We start from the raw sequence: 17546 nt of genomic DNA, 5'->3' as shown, positions 1-17546 counted from the left end.
GCATACAAAAAAGGGCAAAGCAGACTCTACATCTTCAGACGACTTATGTCATTTGACGTGTGTGGGGACATGCTTTTCCTCTTTTATCAGTCAGTTGTGGCCAGCGCTATTCTGTTTGTGGTTGTCTGCTGGGGAAACAGTATTACTAGCAGGGACAGGAGCAGAATAGACAAGTTTATCAGGAGGTGTGCGGCAGTGATGGGGATGGAGGCAGTCCCTGTGGAGGAAGTGGTGGAGAAAAGGACTGGGGCAATGGTGAAGTCCATAAGGGCCAATGGGAGCCATCCATTGCACAGCACCATGGTTGCTCAGGAAAGCAGCCATAGTTCAAGACTGATCTCCGTGAGAAGCAGAACAGAGAGGTAAGATCTTTTGTCCTGGCCACCATTAGACAGTTTAATGCCTTTTGAAGGACTGTGTTTATATTATATATTTTTTTCTTAATCCAATTTTATGTTTTTATCCTATTTTATATGTTTTTATCTATGCTATCGGGCAGATGCTTATGCACACTTTCAGCTCAATTCAACCACTTCAAAGACGGAAGGAAATGTTTCACCCACTGTATTTTATAATGTGTTTTATTGTCAAACCGTACTTGATTCCAACAGGTTTCCATCCATCCATCCATCCATTTTCCAAACCGCTTATCCCTCATGGGGTCGCGGGGGTTGCTGGTGCCTATCTCCAGCTGTCAAATGGGCGAGAGGCGGGGTACACCCTGGACAGGTCGCCAGTCTGTCGCAGGGCTCCAACAGGTTTCTTTGACACTAATACCTGAATGTTTGTTTATGATCTTGATACTAGAGCTTTAAAAATGTATCAAGAAAATTTGAAGATGAAGAGGTGAACAAAGAATGTATATACCTTTAAAACCTAAGAACCATGTGATTCAACTTTCTGCCACAGTGTAACTAGTATTTCAACATATTATGAAAAACAGGAATAGAAAATGGAAGATGCAGGATGTTTTTTTTCCCCCCATAAATCTTAAAAGTGTGGTGTGTTCGTATTTATCAATCTCTGTGCTCTAAATAAAAGACTGTTAACCTTTTTAACTAAATAAGTCACTTTTAGTGTATGTTTTAAGGCTAACTCACCCCCAACTCAACTTTTGTGTGTTTTGGACATTTTGTCCATATTTGTAAATCAACATTCATTCCCAATTATGTGATCCATTTCCAAATAATCACATTAATACCATATGATAATTAAAGATGTGTCACAAAAAATGATATAAGAAAACAAAAACAAACAAAACTACTTGCGTCTTGGTATTTCATGTGTGAATTCAGTTTCCTTTGTCCTGGGCTTGATTTGCATATTATTGGATAAATTATTATTTCACCCAAATTGAGAATTTTATTAATTCCACACAGTTATTTTTATACTCAGTCTAGCAATAGGTGAATAATTTGGCCAGAACAAGACTCATTTTTATGCTAGATGAGTCCATGGGCACATGGTGTTTAAAATCTGATTTCCTCAAACAATTGAAGCTGTAAATAAAAAGGTTATAGTATAGTTATAAAAAGTTGATAATTGTCTTCTTGCCACAAAAACACCAAAGATGAACAGGAAATTGAGATAAATGCTTTATTGCTCAACATTGATTTTCTTTAGCCGTTTTCTGGATCACTATAGAGGGAACTAAACTCCTATTAGGTACAAGAACAAGCATATTCACATAATGAAAAAAGGCTGTTTTTTAAATAATTGCATCAAATTACTATTTTTCATCAAAAGGATTCCTGGCTTTTGTTACTGTTGAAAAAATGATGTAGATTACATATGAAGGCTTTAAAAGTAGTTTACGAGCAGCATCTTTTCAGTGATTTTAATGCTTTCCTATGCAGAGCTATTTAATGTACAAAGAATGAACAAAACGAAATAGAAAAACTCAAGATATCTCTTTTGTAACAAACATTTCATTTTCTTCCAAATTTGCTCTGTTTGTTAGCACACAAAATTCATCAGTATGTAGATTTGTATGTATATAATGGTTTAATTTGCACTAGTTGCACACAGTGTTGACGGCTTTGCTACGTCTTCATTTGACTCCAATGAAAGGTCTAGAGATGGGTTCCAGTGAACGATGCTGGACAGTGGAAATATTCGTAGCATTTGTCGGATAGCTGCACTGGAGAGTCACCCTGCAGAAGACGAGACTTGGATTACACAAGTTGCATTTGCCAAACACAGGGATTCCCAACCTGGGAGAGTCGGAAACCTCAAGGGGAAGCGAGGCTTTAATGCCAAACTGAATATGTGAAAAAAATATTTTTAGTTTCTACCCAATTCTACTCTAAATGAAACCTTCATGTAACTAAATGCAATTTAAATGCCTATGGAACTAGAATTATCTAAATTAACTTTATTGTGTCACATATACTATAAATATTGATTTCCAGATGGATATAAATCTCTATACTAAGACCAGCATGCAGAAGCAGCACCCCAAACCATAAATATTCAAGTGTTTGCATAAAATGTTAGAAAACTGCCAAAGCAGCTCGGATTAAAACCTTGGGGTGTGTGCGGCACGGGGTTCATGTATGCATCTCATCACAAAAGGTTTGCAACTTCTATACAAAAGGAGTAAGAGCTACACAACAGTCTGGACAAGTCCCCAGTCAGATTTATATAATTTGATGAATTCAATGGGAAATTAAGTCTTGTTTTTCTGACATTCAAATACAGATTGACAATTAATAAAAAGAAAACGGACTGTTGCATTAAGACTGTAGAAAAAAAGATTCTATTATTAACTACCCTGTTTTCAGGCCATTTCAGAGTAAGAACATTTTTCAGGAGGATGAAGAGAAAAAGTTTTAGGTCATCTGAAAACTGAAAAGCCAAGTCTGACCAATTCCAAGTTATTCTTTCAGTACTAAGTGCTGGTCCAAGAATTAAATTAGTCATCACCTTAAACACAGGTCTGTAATTGCTATGCCACCATTTGATCCCCCAAACAGAGCCTTAGAAAAACAAGGTTCAAGTAAAATTAAACATCTTGGCTATTTTACGAAATGATTAATTTGCAAGGTTTTGATTTTTCTATGTGCCCATATTCAACTCTTCCGAGTTTCAAGTTCTTCACAATAACTTTGATTCTAAGAGTCTCACCTGTAGGGAGCATCTCTGTGTATGACAGGATCATCCAAAGACTGAAAGTCCTGAGAGTAGCTGATTTGGTTTTCATAAACCAAATCATTTCCCACGACCTGCTGAGATATGAGCAGATCAGTTCAGAGAGCCTAAAACTAAATAAAAAACGATGAATGTTGATCTCACAGTGACAGTCGTTCCACAGGAGTCGAGGCTGAATATGAAAAGAGCCCTGGCACTGTCGGTCTCTACCGGGCCGCAGTCGGGGTCCAGCAGAGTGGTTCTGTTGGGCTGGACGGGCGGGACAGTGTGGGTGGTGTCCACTATGGCGACCATCCTTCCCTCAGGCTGACACACTGACGGAAAGAGGAGTGAGAAAAATCCTGTAACGACTGGAACAAGACACAAAAAACAGGTTTTCTGCTTCTGTCTGAGCCTTCGTGTTGTACCCAGAAGTTCTCTGGCAGGAAATGTGCATTTATGGACAAGATGGTCCTGTTCCTGGAGGGACTCGGCGTCCACGACAGATACGCTGACTCCACCAACGAGGCCCCGCAAGGACAGCTTCTAAAACATGGGGAAAAAATGGAGACATCAGTTAATTGCAGTAATCATACAACTGTGGAACCCAGCAAAGCTGAAAATAAATGCCTTTAGAATATAAAGAGTGGAGTAAAACTAGCACCTCATAGATCATCCCTGGGCTGTAGAAGGGAATCTTCACAGTCAGGTAGTCATCGTCTGCCTTCACTTTGAATCCACCCATCTCCACCAGATCCCAGTCCAGCCGGCGGGCCCCCAGGAAAAGCTCCCACTGCAGATCCGAATGGGCCCCGTGGTGCAGGAGCACCAGCAGGCCGCTCTCTGTGCACTTCCCCTGCAGCCTGGGAGGTCCTAGCTCTGGGTCGTTCCAGCCAAACAACACAAGTCATGATGATCAGACTGGTTACATTTACTTTGACTAATCTATTACATTATACAGGGAAGAACATGTGAGAAACACCTGACCGGAGCTCATCTGACTTCAGATGAAAACCAATAGAATATTCACCATAACTTTCTATAACATTTTATTGGTTCATGTTCAGATGTTACTTGTGGCATCGAACAGCTTCAAAGTAAGAGGAAAGCTCAATATATTAAAAAAATGTGGTAAAGCAGAAATAAATCTAAATGGTAGAGATCTTGTGGATAATTTTTTAACTGGTTTCTTAATTAACTTTTTAACTAATTAAAAATGAACCTAGTTAATTTTTTTAACTTAACTAGGGTCAAAACTTTTTTTTTTACAAGTTTTGACCCTATATTGATGGGTCAAAACTTGTATAGTTTTGACCCATCAATATAGGTTTGGGTCATTTTTAGTTTTAGCTCTTTAAGAAGCTTAAAAAGGAACATAACAGAGGAAGGAAGGTCAATTTATCGGTACATCTAAAAAAAATAAAAATAAAAAAATACCTTGAACCATTTGACCTGACCTGCTTTTCAAACAAACTTTTTAATTTGGTTAATGTACAAGTTTTTGTTTCTAAAATTCTATAACTCAGAATTTATAATAAAGTATATCATAAGAAAAGCATTGCAGCTAAAGAAAGCTTGCAAATAGATTTAGATAAATATGTTTATACCTTCCTTAATCTAGGATTTTTAAATGAAGCATTTTTAAGCAACAGACTTTTCAGTAAAGGAACCAACTTGTATCCAGTTGAAAACTAGAAAGTGAAGAACCTCACCTGGATATGGAGCCCGATGCGTCACAGCAGCATGATGGTAAAACACCTCTCCACTGGGTGTGAGGGACAGAGTAAAGGTCAAAGTGAAGCTGTACACCTGGGACCCGCCTCCTATATGCTGGCATCAGACAGGAGCTAGTACCAGACGGGACGACGCGTTCAATCCTCGAATGCTGCTCGGTCTCACCTCTGGGATGACTTTAGGGTGGGACAAGGAGACGTCGAGCCTGTAGAAGACACTCCCGTTGGACAGGGAGAGCCTGGACACCACAAGGCCGCTGGCTACCTGCTGTTGGGTCCATGTCAGAAGATCCCCGCCACCATCAAACACCACCTTCTGCAGATGAACGTCAGGTGTGAAGAGGCCCAAAGACACAGAGAATAAGTCCCCTGATGAGCGTTCGTCTGCAAAGAAATAGATCCGAGTTGAGCCTTTTTGTGACACAAAAGACCATGTAAAATGATTAGTGTTTGTATTATTTATATATTATGTATAAAAGTTTAAATTTATTAATTTAAACTTTTATTTAGCATTTTATTCTAATTATTTATTCATTTAAAGGTCTATTGTAAAAAAAAGATTCCTTCATTAAAACCCAAACCTGGTCAAAGCCTTTTATAACCTTTCAGGCTCTGTGCATCACTGGACATTAAAATCCTGCAGGTTAGAAGACATAAATCTGTAGAAATTAAACTAAAATAAAAGTGCTGCTCTTCTTCTGTACAAGACAGGTAACGCTTCCTTTTGCACAACATGAAAGTCCAATAACCAGAAAAAATATATATTTTTATTACTATAAAATCCATCTGAAAATATTAAGATCACTTTCCAAATTAATATTTGAAAGGGAAAACGTTCTGATTTGCGATTAGATGCATCTTTAAGCAAATGATCCATTTATTGTAGCTGTTTGGGAGCCTTAAGGTGTTTCCAGCCATGTAAGGTCTTTGATTTTACTGTCTCTACTGTAAGTAAATTCATGTTCCTACGAGCCACCTCTTCCTCTAGACCAGAGAGGCTCCTCACGCTTTGACATCGTTTGGAAGAAGGTCCAGCAGAGACTGAACTTCCTGCAGCAACTCAAGAGGTGGACGTGTCCTCTAGTCAGGACTTCTACAGGTCTACCATTCAGAAAAAGGTTGCCACGCTGCAAAAAAAATTAACTATAAGTAAGTAAACGTTTCTTCAAATGAGTGTATTTGTCCTTGATTTGAGCAGGCAAATAAGCTTGTACGCCAATGGAATGAGATTTATGCACTTAAAATAGGAACAACTCATCTCCATCATCTTATTTCAAGTGCAGTTTATCTAATTCTCTTATTTACACCCCTTTTAGGGGTCAAATACTCATTCCACTGGTAAATCAACTTATTTACCTGCTCAAATTGAGAATAACTACACAAATTTCAAGAAAATGCAACTTATTTTTAGTTCCGTGTTTGCAGTGCATCATCTCTGCAGCTCGCACACATCCTGGACTGAAACTGTTTAGACATTTTACCCTCAGGGTGGCGCTACAGAGTACTATTTAGAAAGACAAAGTGTGAGTGAGGCATCGCTATGACATGTCCACAGCAAGGCAGGATTTCACCACTGCTTCAAAAATAATGACGTTAACCTGCCTCCAACCTCATAAATGGGCAGATTTAACTCTGTTAGCATTACTGAATGTGAAAATCAGTCCCCGTGTAACCCTAGTTCACCTCAGAGTCTGTAAAGGTATACAGAACCGTGTACTGAACATAGGCATGCTGCATTCACTGACCACAACATAATTAGACTTTTCAGTTTTTACCTTGCAAATCGAGCTGGAAAAAAATGGTCTCTCTCGTCAGCCGCTAGAAACTACTAATTTCTAGAGAATGTTTTAGGACAAAACTACAATCTTGTATTGTTAAACAAAAAAATGCTAATCTCTTGTTGGAATTGGACATGCAGAAAAAAAAACCCCAGCTCAGCTCAAATTTTTGTTTTTAAAAACTCACTGTTGGTGAGGACGAGGTTTTGTGGGATGAGAGGCGTCTTCAGGTGCCTGAAGTAGCGATGCTGCGTTAGAGGCCAGCGTTGGTCCTGCCACTGATTCATTAAGAACAGATCCACAGACATGGACTGACTGTACTGCCCCTTCACCACACCGCTCTAGCAGAATTAAAGAGCATCGCATTAAAACAGAACCAAATTTCCTAAATTTTCCCAAAAAAAAAATAATAAAAGAAGGAGCTTTCTATTCTTTACAAGGACAGAAACTTGTCTGTACTCTAAATCTACCTTGACGTGTCCACCCGGTGCTCCCAAAGGAACCCTAATCTCTACGCGCCCCTCCTGCTGGCTGATCTTGTACCCCCTCTCTTTAATATCTGCTTCACTCAGGGTCTGGCCGTTCACGCCAACCCTCAAGCCTCCGTCTCCCGACTGTCCATGAACCAGCTGAGGAGGAGGATAAGGGACAGTCCACAGGAGGTCAGAGCCGTCTGCTTTGGCTTTATCTGGTGGGGATCAGAGACATAAAATGTAGGAGAAGGGAGGTTATCCCGAAAGGATTGAATATTTCCTCCTTCTGCTGCTGCATGTAAATTAAACCGTACTAACTGATAGCACAGGCAATGGAGGCGTCAACAACCAGGAAGTCATCTGGGAGTGCGTGTAAGATGGAAGCGCTTACTACCTCCAAATCCACTCCTTCTTCCTAACAGAAAAAGAACGAAAATCATTTAGAACGTGTAAAAACAACGGACTGAGTGAAATGTTGAGGCGTTAACCATACAGCACCCTGACGATGTACGACAACGGAGACGAGTACGGACAGCGCAGCACGAATCTTGACGTCTGCAGGGAGATGTAGCAGCCTAAAGCAGCAGCCTCTCTGAGGGGCAAAACCACGGCCTCCTTCCCGGACTGGTCTTTGTGAAACATGATGGCTACGTCCGCCTCGTATGCCGGTCTGCCAGGCAGGTAAGACTGCTGAATGGACACCTACAGTAGATAAACGCATGCGTCAGTGACTTAATCCACAAATAAACGTGGTTTAAAAATCACATTTTTCTGCAATCAGCAACAGTTTTAGGGTTAGCGGACCACATGTTCCCCTGGTTAAAGGCTTCCAAGACCTGCAAGAACAACCTCAGCGGCTCAGGTGATACCTCCATGAAGTTTTCCTCACAGAGAAACTCTCTGGGGCTCCACGTCTCCCGCAGAGTACAGTGGAGATGGAAGGGGTATGATGCCACCGTTCCATATGCCCCCACATGTGACAGCCAAACGCGCAGGAAGTAGTCTGATCCCGTCTGTAGGAGTGATAAATAATAATATGAGGTTTGATATTCCTGGAACATATTGGAGCTCCACTTGAAGCTGCATCGTACCTGGCTGTTTACATGACAGGCCAGGAATGAGGCTCGGAAGAGCAGATCTCCAGCGTCAGAGATGAGGACAGTGTAGCCACAACGGGTGGCCTCCTGAGGAGACAGCGAGTGGAGCCCATGCTGATCTGTGGACAAAAGAACCTAAAGGTCACAATAGACCATAGTATAGTTGTATACTTGTAATTTTGCATTTGCAATTAAAGTAACTTAGAGAATATATGGACTTTAGACACTTGTTGTACCTTCAAAATTAAATTGGACCATCTGACCAAGGTAGCCGGACTTAACCGAGAGCCAGAAGTGACGCTCGAGACATTTGGTCTGAAATTCTCCTGAAACATAATTAAGCACACCATTTTTTTTTTAGCAAAGAGTAACAAAAAAAATAAACTATTAGGAAAAAGATTCTCAGAACACTGAATTAAGCATAAAAACTCCTCAATCAACTTGGAAGCTTGAGGGTTTTCCGGTTAAGATTGAGTTTTCCCTCCTACTGTCCCCCGATGCTTTGTCAGCTCAAGCGATGGTGTTGACGTGAAGGTTTCAAGCAATTTGCAGTTTACTCAGACAACATTTTACTATTTTGTGTCATATAATCCGTAAAGTGTGATGGTATTGGATTAAAAAAATTATTAAAAAGAAGAATAAAATCTATGAACTTTGTTGCAGAGTCAGGAAAAAAATGACATAACTCCATATAGCAGTTTTGAGAAATTAGTAAACTAAATAAATAAAAAGTTTAATAAATAATACTTTCAATCAATCAATGAATCAAAAAGAAAAAAATCCATCAGAAAATAAGTAAATATGATAACTTAAAATAATCATATTAATAATTTAAAGTTATAACTACACAGAACTTAAGTATGCAATCTAAAACAGAATCTATTTAGATATATTTTGTAGTTAAAGTATAGTTCCCACTTTTAATGGCTTACTAAAAAAATTTATTTTTTAATATATGCGCGTTTCCTCGGTTTCCTTGGTTCAAATATAATAGCAAGTCAGGGTTTGACGGTCAAGTGACAAAAGGTATTATTCAGCTTCTGGAGTCTCTGGAAAAAGGCTACATGTATTCAAATATCCACATTTTAAGGACATGTAATATTTACATGCATTGTTTTGTTAGTCACTTTTCAGATTTGATTTTGCTTTTAATGACTTGTACCAGGGTATCAGGCATAAGGAATGTGAGCAGTGTACTTTATTCAATGTTGAAATCTATTGTTTTCCTATTGGATACATTGAACACTTCTATTTGTATTTTTTATAGGGTTTGTAGTTCTGAACCCATCAGTTTACATCTGTCTTTTTCTGATGGATACATTTACCTTGATTTAAAACTAAATGAAAAAGCTCCACATCTACAGAAAAATAAGATGCAGCTGCTAGACTTTCTCTTTTATGAAGCTTGAATTATTAAATTAAGGGAAATTGAGAATATGGCAGGATGCAGACTAATTCAAATATGAAAGATCTGCATACATCTTCAGATAATTCTGCAGTCACGTGCTGAAAAGGGGGCAATAATAGAAGATGAGTCTCTGTACCTCATCATTTCTGCAATCTAATTTATTTTCCTGTTATTCTTTAAGCTGAAAGCATTCACGGATTTGACTTATTTCATTTAGACTCGCCACCCAACAGTCTGGCTGAAATTGTGAATCTGAAGCTGGTGGTTCTTTAAGAACACGTTCTAGCTTCTTTGAGAACATCACGGTGGATTAGAAACAGTTAGTCTTACCTGCAGGGAGTGGACTGCTTACACAGACAGGTGAGGCCAGTAGCGCCACCACACTGAAATAAAACACGTTCATAAACATCAGAAACTGCGGTGGAACCACTCCAACTCTTTTATCCCGAAACCTACCCACACAGAGTATAGATTAAAGTCCTTTTCATGACTCAGTTATTCGGAACAAGTCCTGTTAAAGCCGTCAGTCGTCAGCTGTCGCCATTTTCCAAATTTGCCTGTTAATTGAAGCTAAACTTCTTCTTCTTCTTCTTTTCCTTTTATTGGCGGATTGCAAACAACTTATAGGTGCATACCGCCACCTACTGTACATGAGTGTGTAACTCTATGGTTCCACCTACTATATTCTATTTTTTAATTTTGTGTTATGTAAAAATAAAAACAATGCTTTATTAATTTCCATATTTTCTTCCCTATCACCATCTGTCCCTAAAATTCCTTTAATACTCCAATCTCTCCCTGTTTCCATAATTACTTTCCTCATCCTCTCTCTTTCCATTGCATATTTAATACAATTCATCAAAACATGATCCACATTTTCTTTTTCTGCACAACCCTCACATATATCATTATTTCTCTTCCCTATTATATACAAAAACTCATTCAAGTATGTGTGTCCAGTTCTTAGTCTAGTAAAAATTATCTCTTCCCTTCTGCTTCTTTTTCCATAATTTTTACATATTACAGATTTTTGAACCCTATATAATCTTCTTCCTTTCTCATCTTCATCCCATATTTTTTGCCATATTTCTGTTTCTTTCTTTTTAATTATTGATTTACCTTCCCCTTTCCCAAATGAAATCTGATCTTTATTCTGCTTTCCTAAAGCCTTTTTTGCTATCTTATCTGCTGTTTCATTTCCTTTCACCCCTTCATGTGCTGGTACCCAACAGAACTGAACCTCTATTCCATACCTATATAACCTATATAAACTCTGATAAATTTCTATTACCAGGTCTTTCCTACTATTTCCTCCTGAATGAATGCTTTCTATTGCAGCTTTTGAATCTGTACAAATTACCACCCTATCCGGTCTAACCTCCTCCACCCACTGTAAACTAAAAATAATTGCAACCATTTCTGCTGTGTATATAGATAAAAGGTCTGTTAATCTTTCACATATACATATATTAAACTCTGGGATAAATATCCCTATACCCACATTTCCCTTTGAATTTTTTGACCCGTCTGTGTATATTTTTAAAAAACTATAAAATGATTGTCTAATATATATGCTAGATTTAACCCCGACTTCATTATGTTTCCATTCTCTTTTCATTTCATGTATTTTTAAGTCAACTTTTGTTTCTGGAAACAACCATGGTGGCACAGCACTAATTGGATTATTTTGTGAGAATGTCTTATCCTCCAGCTCATACATTTTTGCCCATTCATTCACATTCCATCCAAATCCCTTTCTTGTGAATTTAGAATATTCCCAACAATTCTTTATTATGCTTTTAGCTGGATTTCCTTCACTACTGCTTTTAACTCTGATCCAATATGACAGTGATATTCTGACCCGTCTTATTTCTAACGGAGTTTCTCCAGCCTCTACTAAAAGAGCGTTAATAGGGGTAGTCTTAGTTGCTCCAGTAGCTATTCTTAATGCCCTATATTGTAATTTATCTGTAATTTGTAATGATGTTTTTGCTGCTGCTTCATATACTATACAACCATAATCTATAGCTGATCTCATAAGAGCTCTATATATATTCAATAATGACTGCTTATCAGCCCCCCAATCATTCCCAGCCACGGCTTTCATGAGATTTATTACTTTCTTACATTTTGTTTCTAGCTGCTTAATATGCGTTTTCCATGTATATGAACTATCTAGCCATAATCCTAAATATTTGAATTCATCTACTCTTTTTATAGGTTGATCATATAACTTTATCTCTCCTATATCAATATTCCTTTTATTAGTAAAAATCATATAACAGGATTTACTTACCGACAATTTAAATCCCCATTCATATGACCATTTTTCTATTTTATTAACAGCTCTTTTAATATTTTTAGCTAAATGTGGGACATTCCTTCCCCTCATCCATATAGCTCCATCATCTGCATAAAGTGCTGATTTAATGCATTCATCTAGATTTAAAAATATATCATTAATCATAATGTTAAAAAGTAAAGGACTAATTACACTTCCTTGAGGAGTGCCGTTTTCTACTTTAAAATCTCTTGAGTATTCATCCCCAACTTTAACTCTAATTTTCCTTTCTGTAAAGAAACTTGCTATCCAGTTATACATTCTTCCCCCTATTCCCATATTTTCCAACTTTATCAATAAACCTTCCCTCCACATTGAGTCATACGCTTTTTCAATGTCAAAGAATACTGCTACTATCAATTCTTTCATTTTTAATCCTTTTTCTATATCATTACTAATTCTCACTAATGCATCCATAGTAGACTTTCCTGTTCTGAATCCACATTGATAACTACTTATTATCTGCCTCTGCTCTAACATATACCCCAATCTTTTTACTAATATTTTCTCCATCCATTTACATAAGTGAGATGTCAATGCTATTGGTCTGTAATTATTTGGATCTGAAGAATCTTTTCCTGGTTTATTAAATGGGAGGATTATTGCAGTTTTCCATTTCTTTGGAACTTCACCTTCTCTCCAAATTTTATTAAAAAATTGTAATATTAAATTTAATGTTGCTTCCGGTAACCTTCTAAACATTGCATAGCATAAATTATCCTCCCCTGGAGCTGAATATCCAGTATCTTTAATAACTGTTTTTATTTCATTCATACTTATTTCTTCATCTAATGCTGAAACCGATCTATCTTTCTTTTTATAAATATCATTATATTCTTTTAATTTTTGTTCTTTTTGATTCCTATGTATATTTCCTAAATGCTCCCCACTATGCACTGCTGCAAAAGCCTCACCCAAAACATCTGCCTTATCTTTATTTAATACCACAATTTCTTGACCTCTAACCAATGCTGGAATTTTAACTTGACTTCTATTCCCACCCATTTTCTTAAACATTTTCCAAACATTTTGTAGTTTTACTTCTGCTCCTATGGAAGAACAATAATTTCTCCAAGTTTCCTTCTTAGCCTCTTTGATTATTTTACGAGCCTCTGCCCTTTTCTTCTTATATTTAATAAGATTTTCTCCTGTTAAATTTTTCTGTAGATTTTTAAAAGCTTTATTTCGTTCTTTAATCACTCTGCTACAATCCTCATTCCACCATGGCACAATTTTTTTCTTCCCTTTAATAATTGTTTTTGGAATACTTATTTCTGCAGCATTAAGTATATGTTCCGTTACCTGTTTAGTACACTCATCTATATTACCTTTTAATGTTACTAAATGACTTGTTTGCTCACATATTGTGTTAAAAATTTGCCACTTAGCTTTATTAAAACACCATCTTGTTATTTTTAATTCATCTTGTTTAAATAAATTATCTTTAATGATTGTACTAACAGGATAGTGATCACTTCCTATTGTGGATTCTTCCCTCACACCCCAATTACAAGAACTAACTATCGAATTGGATACTAATGTTAAGTCAAGACATGATAAAGTACCTTTATATATGTCAATTCTTGTTCCTTGTCCATTATTAAGACACACCAGTGACCTTTCATCCATTACTTCTTCCACTATTTTACCATTATTATCCGTCTGTCTGCTTCCCCATAGGCTATTATGTGCATTGAAATCCCCACACCAAACTTCTCTTCTCGTTATTGATCCTGAAATTTTATTAAATACCTCACTTTCCAACTTTTTACATGGATTATAGTAGTTGAAAATCCTAATATTACCAATTTTTTCCAAATTAAATATTTCTACACTTACACATTCATACTGCCCAGGAACTTGATGTTCTCTATATGCCAATCCATCTTTAATGAAAGTTGCACAACCTCCTCCATTACTGTTGTTTCTCCTATCTCTTCTTACAGAACTGTAACCGGGAATTTTAAAATCCAAAGATGGTTTTAACCAAGTTTCCTGAACACAAATAACATCTGGAACTATTTCTAATTTATGTATATATTTTTTTTAATTCTTGACCATTTACTATAAGACTCCTAGCATTCCATTGAAGAATATGTATGACCATTTTTTTTTTTTTTTTTTTTTTTTTTTTTTTTTTTTTTTTTTTAATCCTTTTCTTGATCATTTCCAACTGTACTCAGAAGTTTGTGTATTTGGTCTGCTTGGACCTCTTTCATGTCTAGAAACCTTCCTGCTGCTTCTACAACCGTTTTGATTTTATCACTTTTCTTCTTCATTTGCACTGTAACATTTATAATGTGACAGATAAATGCCACAAAATTATCTTTTTTCACCACCATTGTATTTTTATCCACATTACATTTGTGTTTACATACATTACTTTCATCTGTTGAACTGACAATGGTTTGCTTTTCCTTTCTTTGTGATTTATTTTCCTGATTTAAAACTTCTTGAATTGTTTCTTTATTTCCCAAGTTATTTATACTTTCTTTTCTAACTTTCCTTAATGCCTCAGCATATGACACCTTCTCTGTTATTTTTATTCTTTGTGCTTGCCTTGCTTCCCTCTGTACTATGCACCCACCATATGCTGCACTGTGTTCTCCTCCACAATTACAGCATTTAACTTTGGCGTCTTTCTCACATTTTCCATACTCATGCGAACCTCCACATCTTGCACACCTTATTTTCCCTTTGCATTCCTTAGCTACATGACCCATTCTCTGACAAATAAAACATCTTATTGGATTGGGAATGTATTCTCTGACCCTGAAGTTTATGTATCCGATCTGCACAGATTCTGGTACAACATTCTCAAACTGCAATATTACTGCCATGGTGTCTTTAACAACTCCATCCCTTTTATGTTTTATCCTTGTAGCTTCAACAACTTTGCCTCCTTTAATCTCTTGTTTGATTTCATCAACTGTCATGTCAATTGGAACACCTGTAATCACTCCTCTTAATCTTGCAGCTGCGCCAGGGATGAATGTTTTGACTCTCTCACCTACCAAATTTGTCATTTTGAGAATCTGTTCTTGTTGTTTTTTACTAACAGCATAAATTAATATCTTTCTATTATTCATAATCCTGGCTGACTTGATTTGTCCAATTTCTTTCTCTATTGCTTTAGTTAGTTTAACCGGATGTAAATGTCCTCCCTCTTCTTTGAACTCGACTGTAACTTTCCACTCCTCCTCCCCATTTGCTCTCTCTCCCTGCACTTGTTTTCCCGGGCTTGTATTTGTTTTTGTCTTTTTACTTCTTTCCTCTCTAATCTCACTCCCATCTGACCAACTTCTATCTCTTTCCTGTCTTTGCCTCATTTCTCGCTTTCTCCTTGCAGACCTAGACATCATCCACTCCATTTCTTCTCCACTATTTCCACCTGATGTGGAAGCCATAAAGCTACATTCAATGTACAGTTTATGCAATCCGCCAAACAATTCTCAGCTCCTACCAACTTCTCACTCCGCTCGTAATCCTCCTCTCCAACCCAGTCTGTTTTGGTCCGTGCGGAATTTCGCAAGTTGTCCCGCTGAGGTCTTGAAGCTAAACTTCCGGTCGCTCGCTCTTTTATGCTCTTTGGCAGCTGGTTGAAAAGTTTAATCACACAAACATATGTCTTGTTTATATCAATAAACACTGTTAAAAACACACGCAAGACAAACAGGTAAAAAGTGTGAAAATGACTTGACGTTAGAGGCGAAAACACGATGAAACAGTGACACCTAGTGGCCTGAACGGGAAAGTTACATTAAAATGTGTTGTAAAAACACGGAAAAGAAAGTAAGTTTAAACAAGAAAAAGAAAAGGTACAGGTACATCTAAATAAGTTACACTCCCATTTTAAAGTTTATTTATTTTAGTATTCGAGTTAAACAACGTTGTGAGCGCTGCAACCAATAGTCAAATTCCTTGAATGCACACATTCTTGGTCGTATAAAGGTGATTATAGGCTTCTCTTTTTGAATTCACGGACTGAAATAAATGAACTTTTGAATGATGTTACCAGTGTGTAACCATGATCAGGCAGGACTTGGCTGAAAAGCTTTTTCTTTTTTCAAAAGCAACAAAAGAAAAACAGAAACCCTTAAAAAGGTTATTAAAACAAAGCCTGCCTGTTTGGGAGGAAAAAATATCAAGAAACGTTTTGCAGAGTCTTGTTTGAGTTTGCATTTTGGTAGCCATAATCTGCAGGATGCAGGAGCTAAATCTCAAACAGACGTAACACTGGACCACCAGTTTAGTCTTAGCAGGTAAGACTAAGTTCTTATAAAAATATGACTTTATTTTCATAATTTTCCAACTTTATTCTTATAATATTATGACTTTATTTTCACAACCCCTGTTTTAGACGACTGCTCTGGTCATTCGACTCCAACTGATGTCTGTGAGTTAATTTAAAGCATTCCCCTCATTGCCCAACGTTATAATTTGCTGTTAACTTGGCGCAGGAAGCAATTTCTCCATAGAGTTCAACCTGTTCAAGATTTAGACTCATCAGTTAGTCATTATTGCCAACATGAAGGATGCTGAGAATGTGCACATTAATAATTATGATGTGTTATATGTAACTTAATAAGCAGATAAATGCTCATTAGTTTTGACAAACATGTCGGCAGCACCTCATCTCCCACCTGCAGCCTTTATAGAGATGGTTGTGACCTGATCTTCACGGTGCTGGACTCCTCCTCCATCCACAGCAGCACAGCTGGACGCCTGGGTGCAGAATGCTTCTTAAAGTCAACCCATGTTTGGATTAAAAAACGAGCAATCAGGTTCATCAGCCAAGGTCGTGTTGAGAAGAAGGAGGAAAACTAGCAGAAAAGGTCACCATCTATTTATGGAGCGGGATCTGCTAATTACACTTACGATATTAGTCAGCGCCAGGACTGCTGTTGAGGAGAAAATGTTCCCACTGGATTTCTTTAAAATAAGATTGGTAGTTTTTTTTCTAAATTTAAGGCTGTTGGGCTCCTTAAAAAACAATTAATTATTTTTTTTTTTCATCAAAGAAGTAGTATTGTTGTCACAATAGGCAAAGTATGATCAAATGAATCTCTTATTGCAGACGTACAATTACCCAATGGAAATTTGACACATAATTTGACCTTTAATTTAGCTGCATTTATTCACTTAAGGAAAATCGTTATAAAAGAACTGTAGCAAAGGCTGAGAGTACGACTGATCTTTTTTAAGCAATTATCCCTCCAGGAGGGTTTGGCATGGAATAAAGGATGAAAATGACAGATTATGGTGGAGGGTCTGTGTCTCTGGGCCGCTTTCTCTTTGTTACATGATATTGTGAACCCTTTGAAAGACCGGCACATTTTTGCATATAAATCCAGGGAAAACTGTGATAAAACACATCACACAACAAACATGTGGCCAAGTCAGCAGGGAAATATTTCATCTCTAAGTGTGGCACTAGAAATCGTTGTTAAAAGATTTATTAATAGATTAAGGCTTTGACACTTTTTAACCATTAGTGCCAATAAGTGTTGAGAGATCGATTAATCTAGAGGTCCAGTGTGTCCTCTTTTAAAAGCAAGGTTCCTACACATTCTTTTATGTTATTTGA

General features: G+C 37.2%; 1 protein-coding gene across 3 annotated transcripts; it reads right to left on the bottom strand.

The window, feature by feature from the left end:
• Positions 1-1599: 1599 nt before the first annotated feature.
• On the bottom strand, positions 1600-10172 carry LOC105924855. 3 transcript variants are annotated; one of them, XM_021315472.2, is made up of 16 exons: positions 10075-10172; positions 9949-10001; positions 8447-8536; positions 8205-8329; positions 7950-8126; positions 7612-7815; positions 7432-7528; positions 7111-7328; positions 6828-6981; positions 5029-5246; positions 4842-4959; positions 3794-4008; positions 3558-3675; positions 3295-3464; positions 3127-3227; positions 1600-2153 (listed from the first exon to the last, which is right to left on the bottom strand). In XM_021315472.2, exons 1-16 carry the CDS (start codon positions 10104-10106, stop codon positions 2051-2053), a joined length of 2193 nt encoding a protein of 730 aa, XP_021171147.2. In that variant the 5' UTR covers positions 10107-10172; the 3' UTR covers positions 1600-2050. The 3 variants fall into 3 exon arrangements, with proteins under 3 accessions (XP_021171147.2, XP_021171148.2, XP_012716076.2); XM_021315473.2 differs by having other exon boundaries at positions 3127-3224; XM_012860622.3 differs by having other exon boundaries at positions 7983-8126.
• Between the last annotated feature and the right edge of the window lie 7374 nt (positions 10173-17546).

Source organism: Fundulus heteroclitus, chromosome 14 (genome assembly GCF_011125445.2).
Source record: "Fundulus heteroclitus isolate FHET01 chromosome 14, MU-UCD_Fhet_4.1, whole genome shotgun sequence".
NCBI classification, from domain to species: domain Eukaryota; kingdom Metazoa; phylum Chordata; class Actinopteri; order Cyprinodontiformes; family Fundulidae; genus Fundulus; species Fundulus heteroclitus.
Note: the sequence above shows the minus strand (reverse complement) of the source record. Positions and strands in the feature narration are given on the sequence as shown.

What these genes read in the sequence shown, in the direction of transcription:
- LOC105924855 (XM_021315472.2), bottom strand. Translation starts at nt 10,106, where the DNA reads ATGAAAAGGACTTTAATCTATACTCTGTGTGG. An exon ending in GGTCCAATTTAATTTTGAAG is followed by an intron (nt 8,330 to 8,446) that starts GTACAACAAGTG and finishes TTTTGTCCACAG; the next exon opens with ATCAGCATGGGCTCCACTCG. An exon ending in GCCCAGGGATGATCTATGAG is followed by an intron (nt 3,676 to 3,793) that starts GTGCTAGTTTTA and finishes CCCATGTTTTAG; the next exon opens with AAGCTGTCCTTGCGGGGCCT.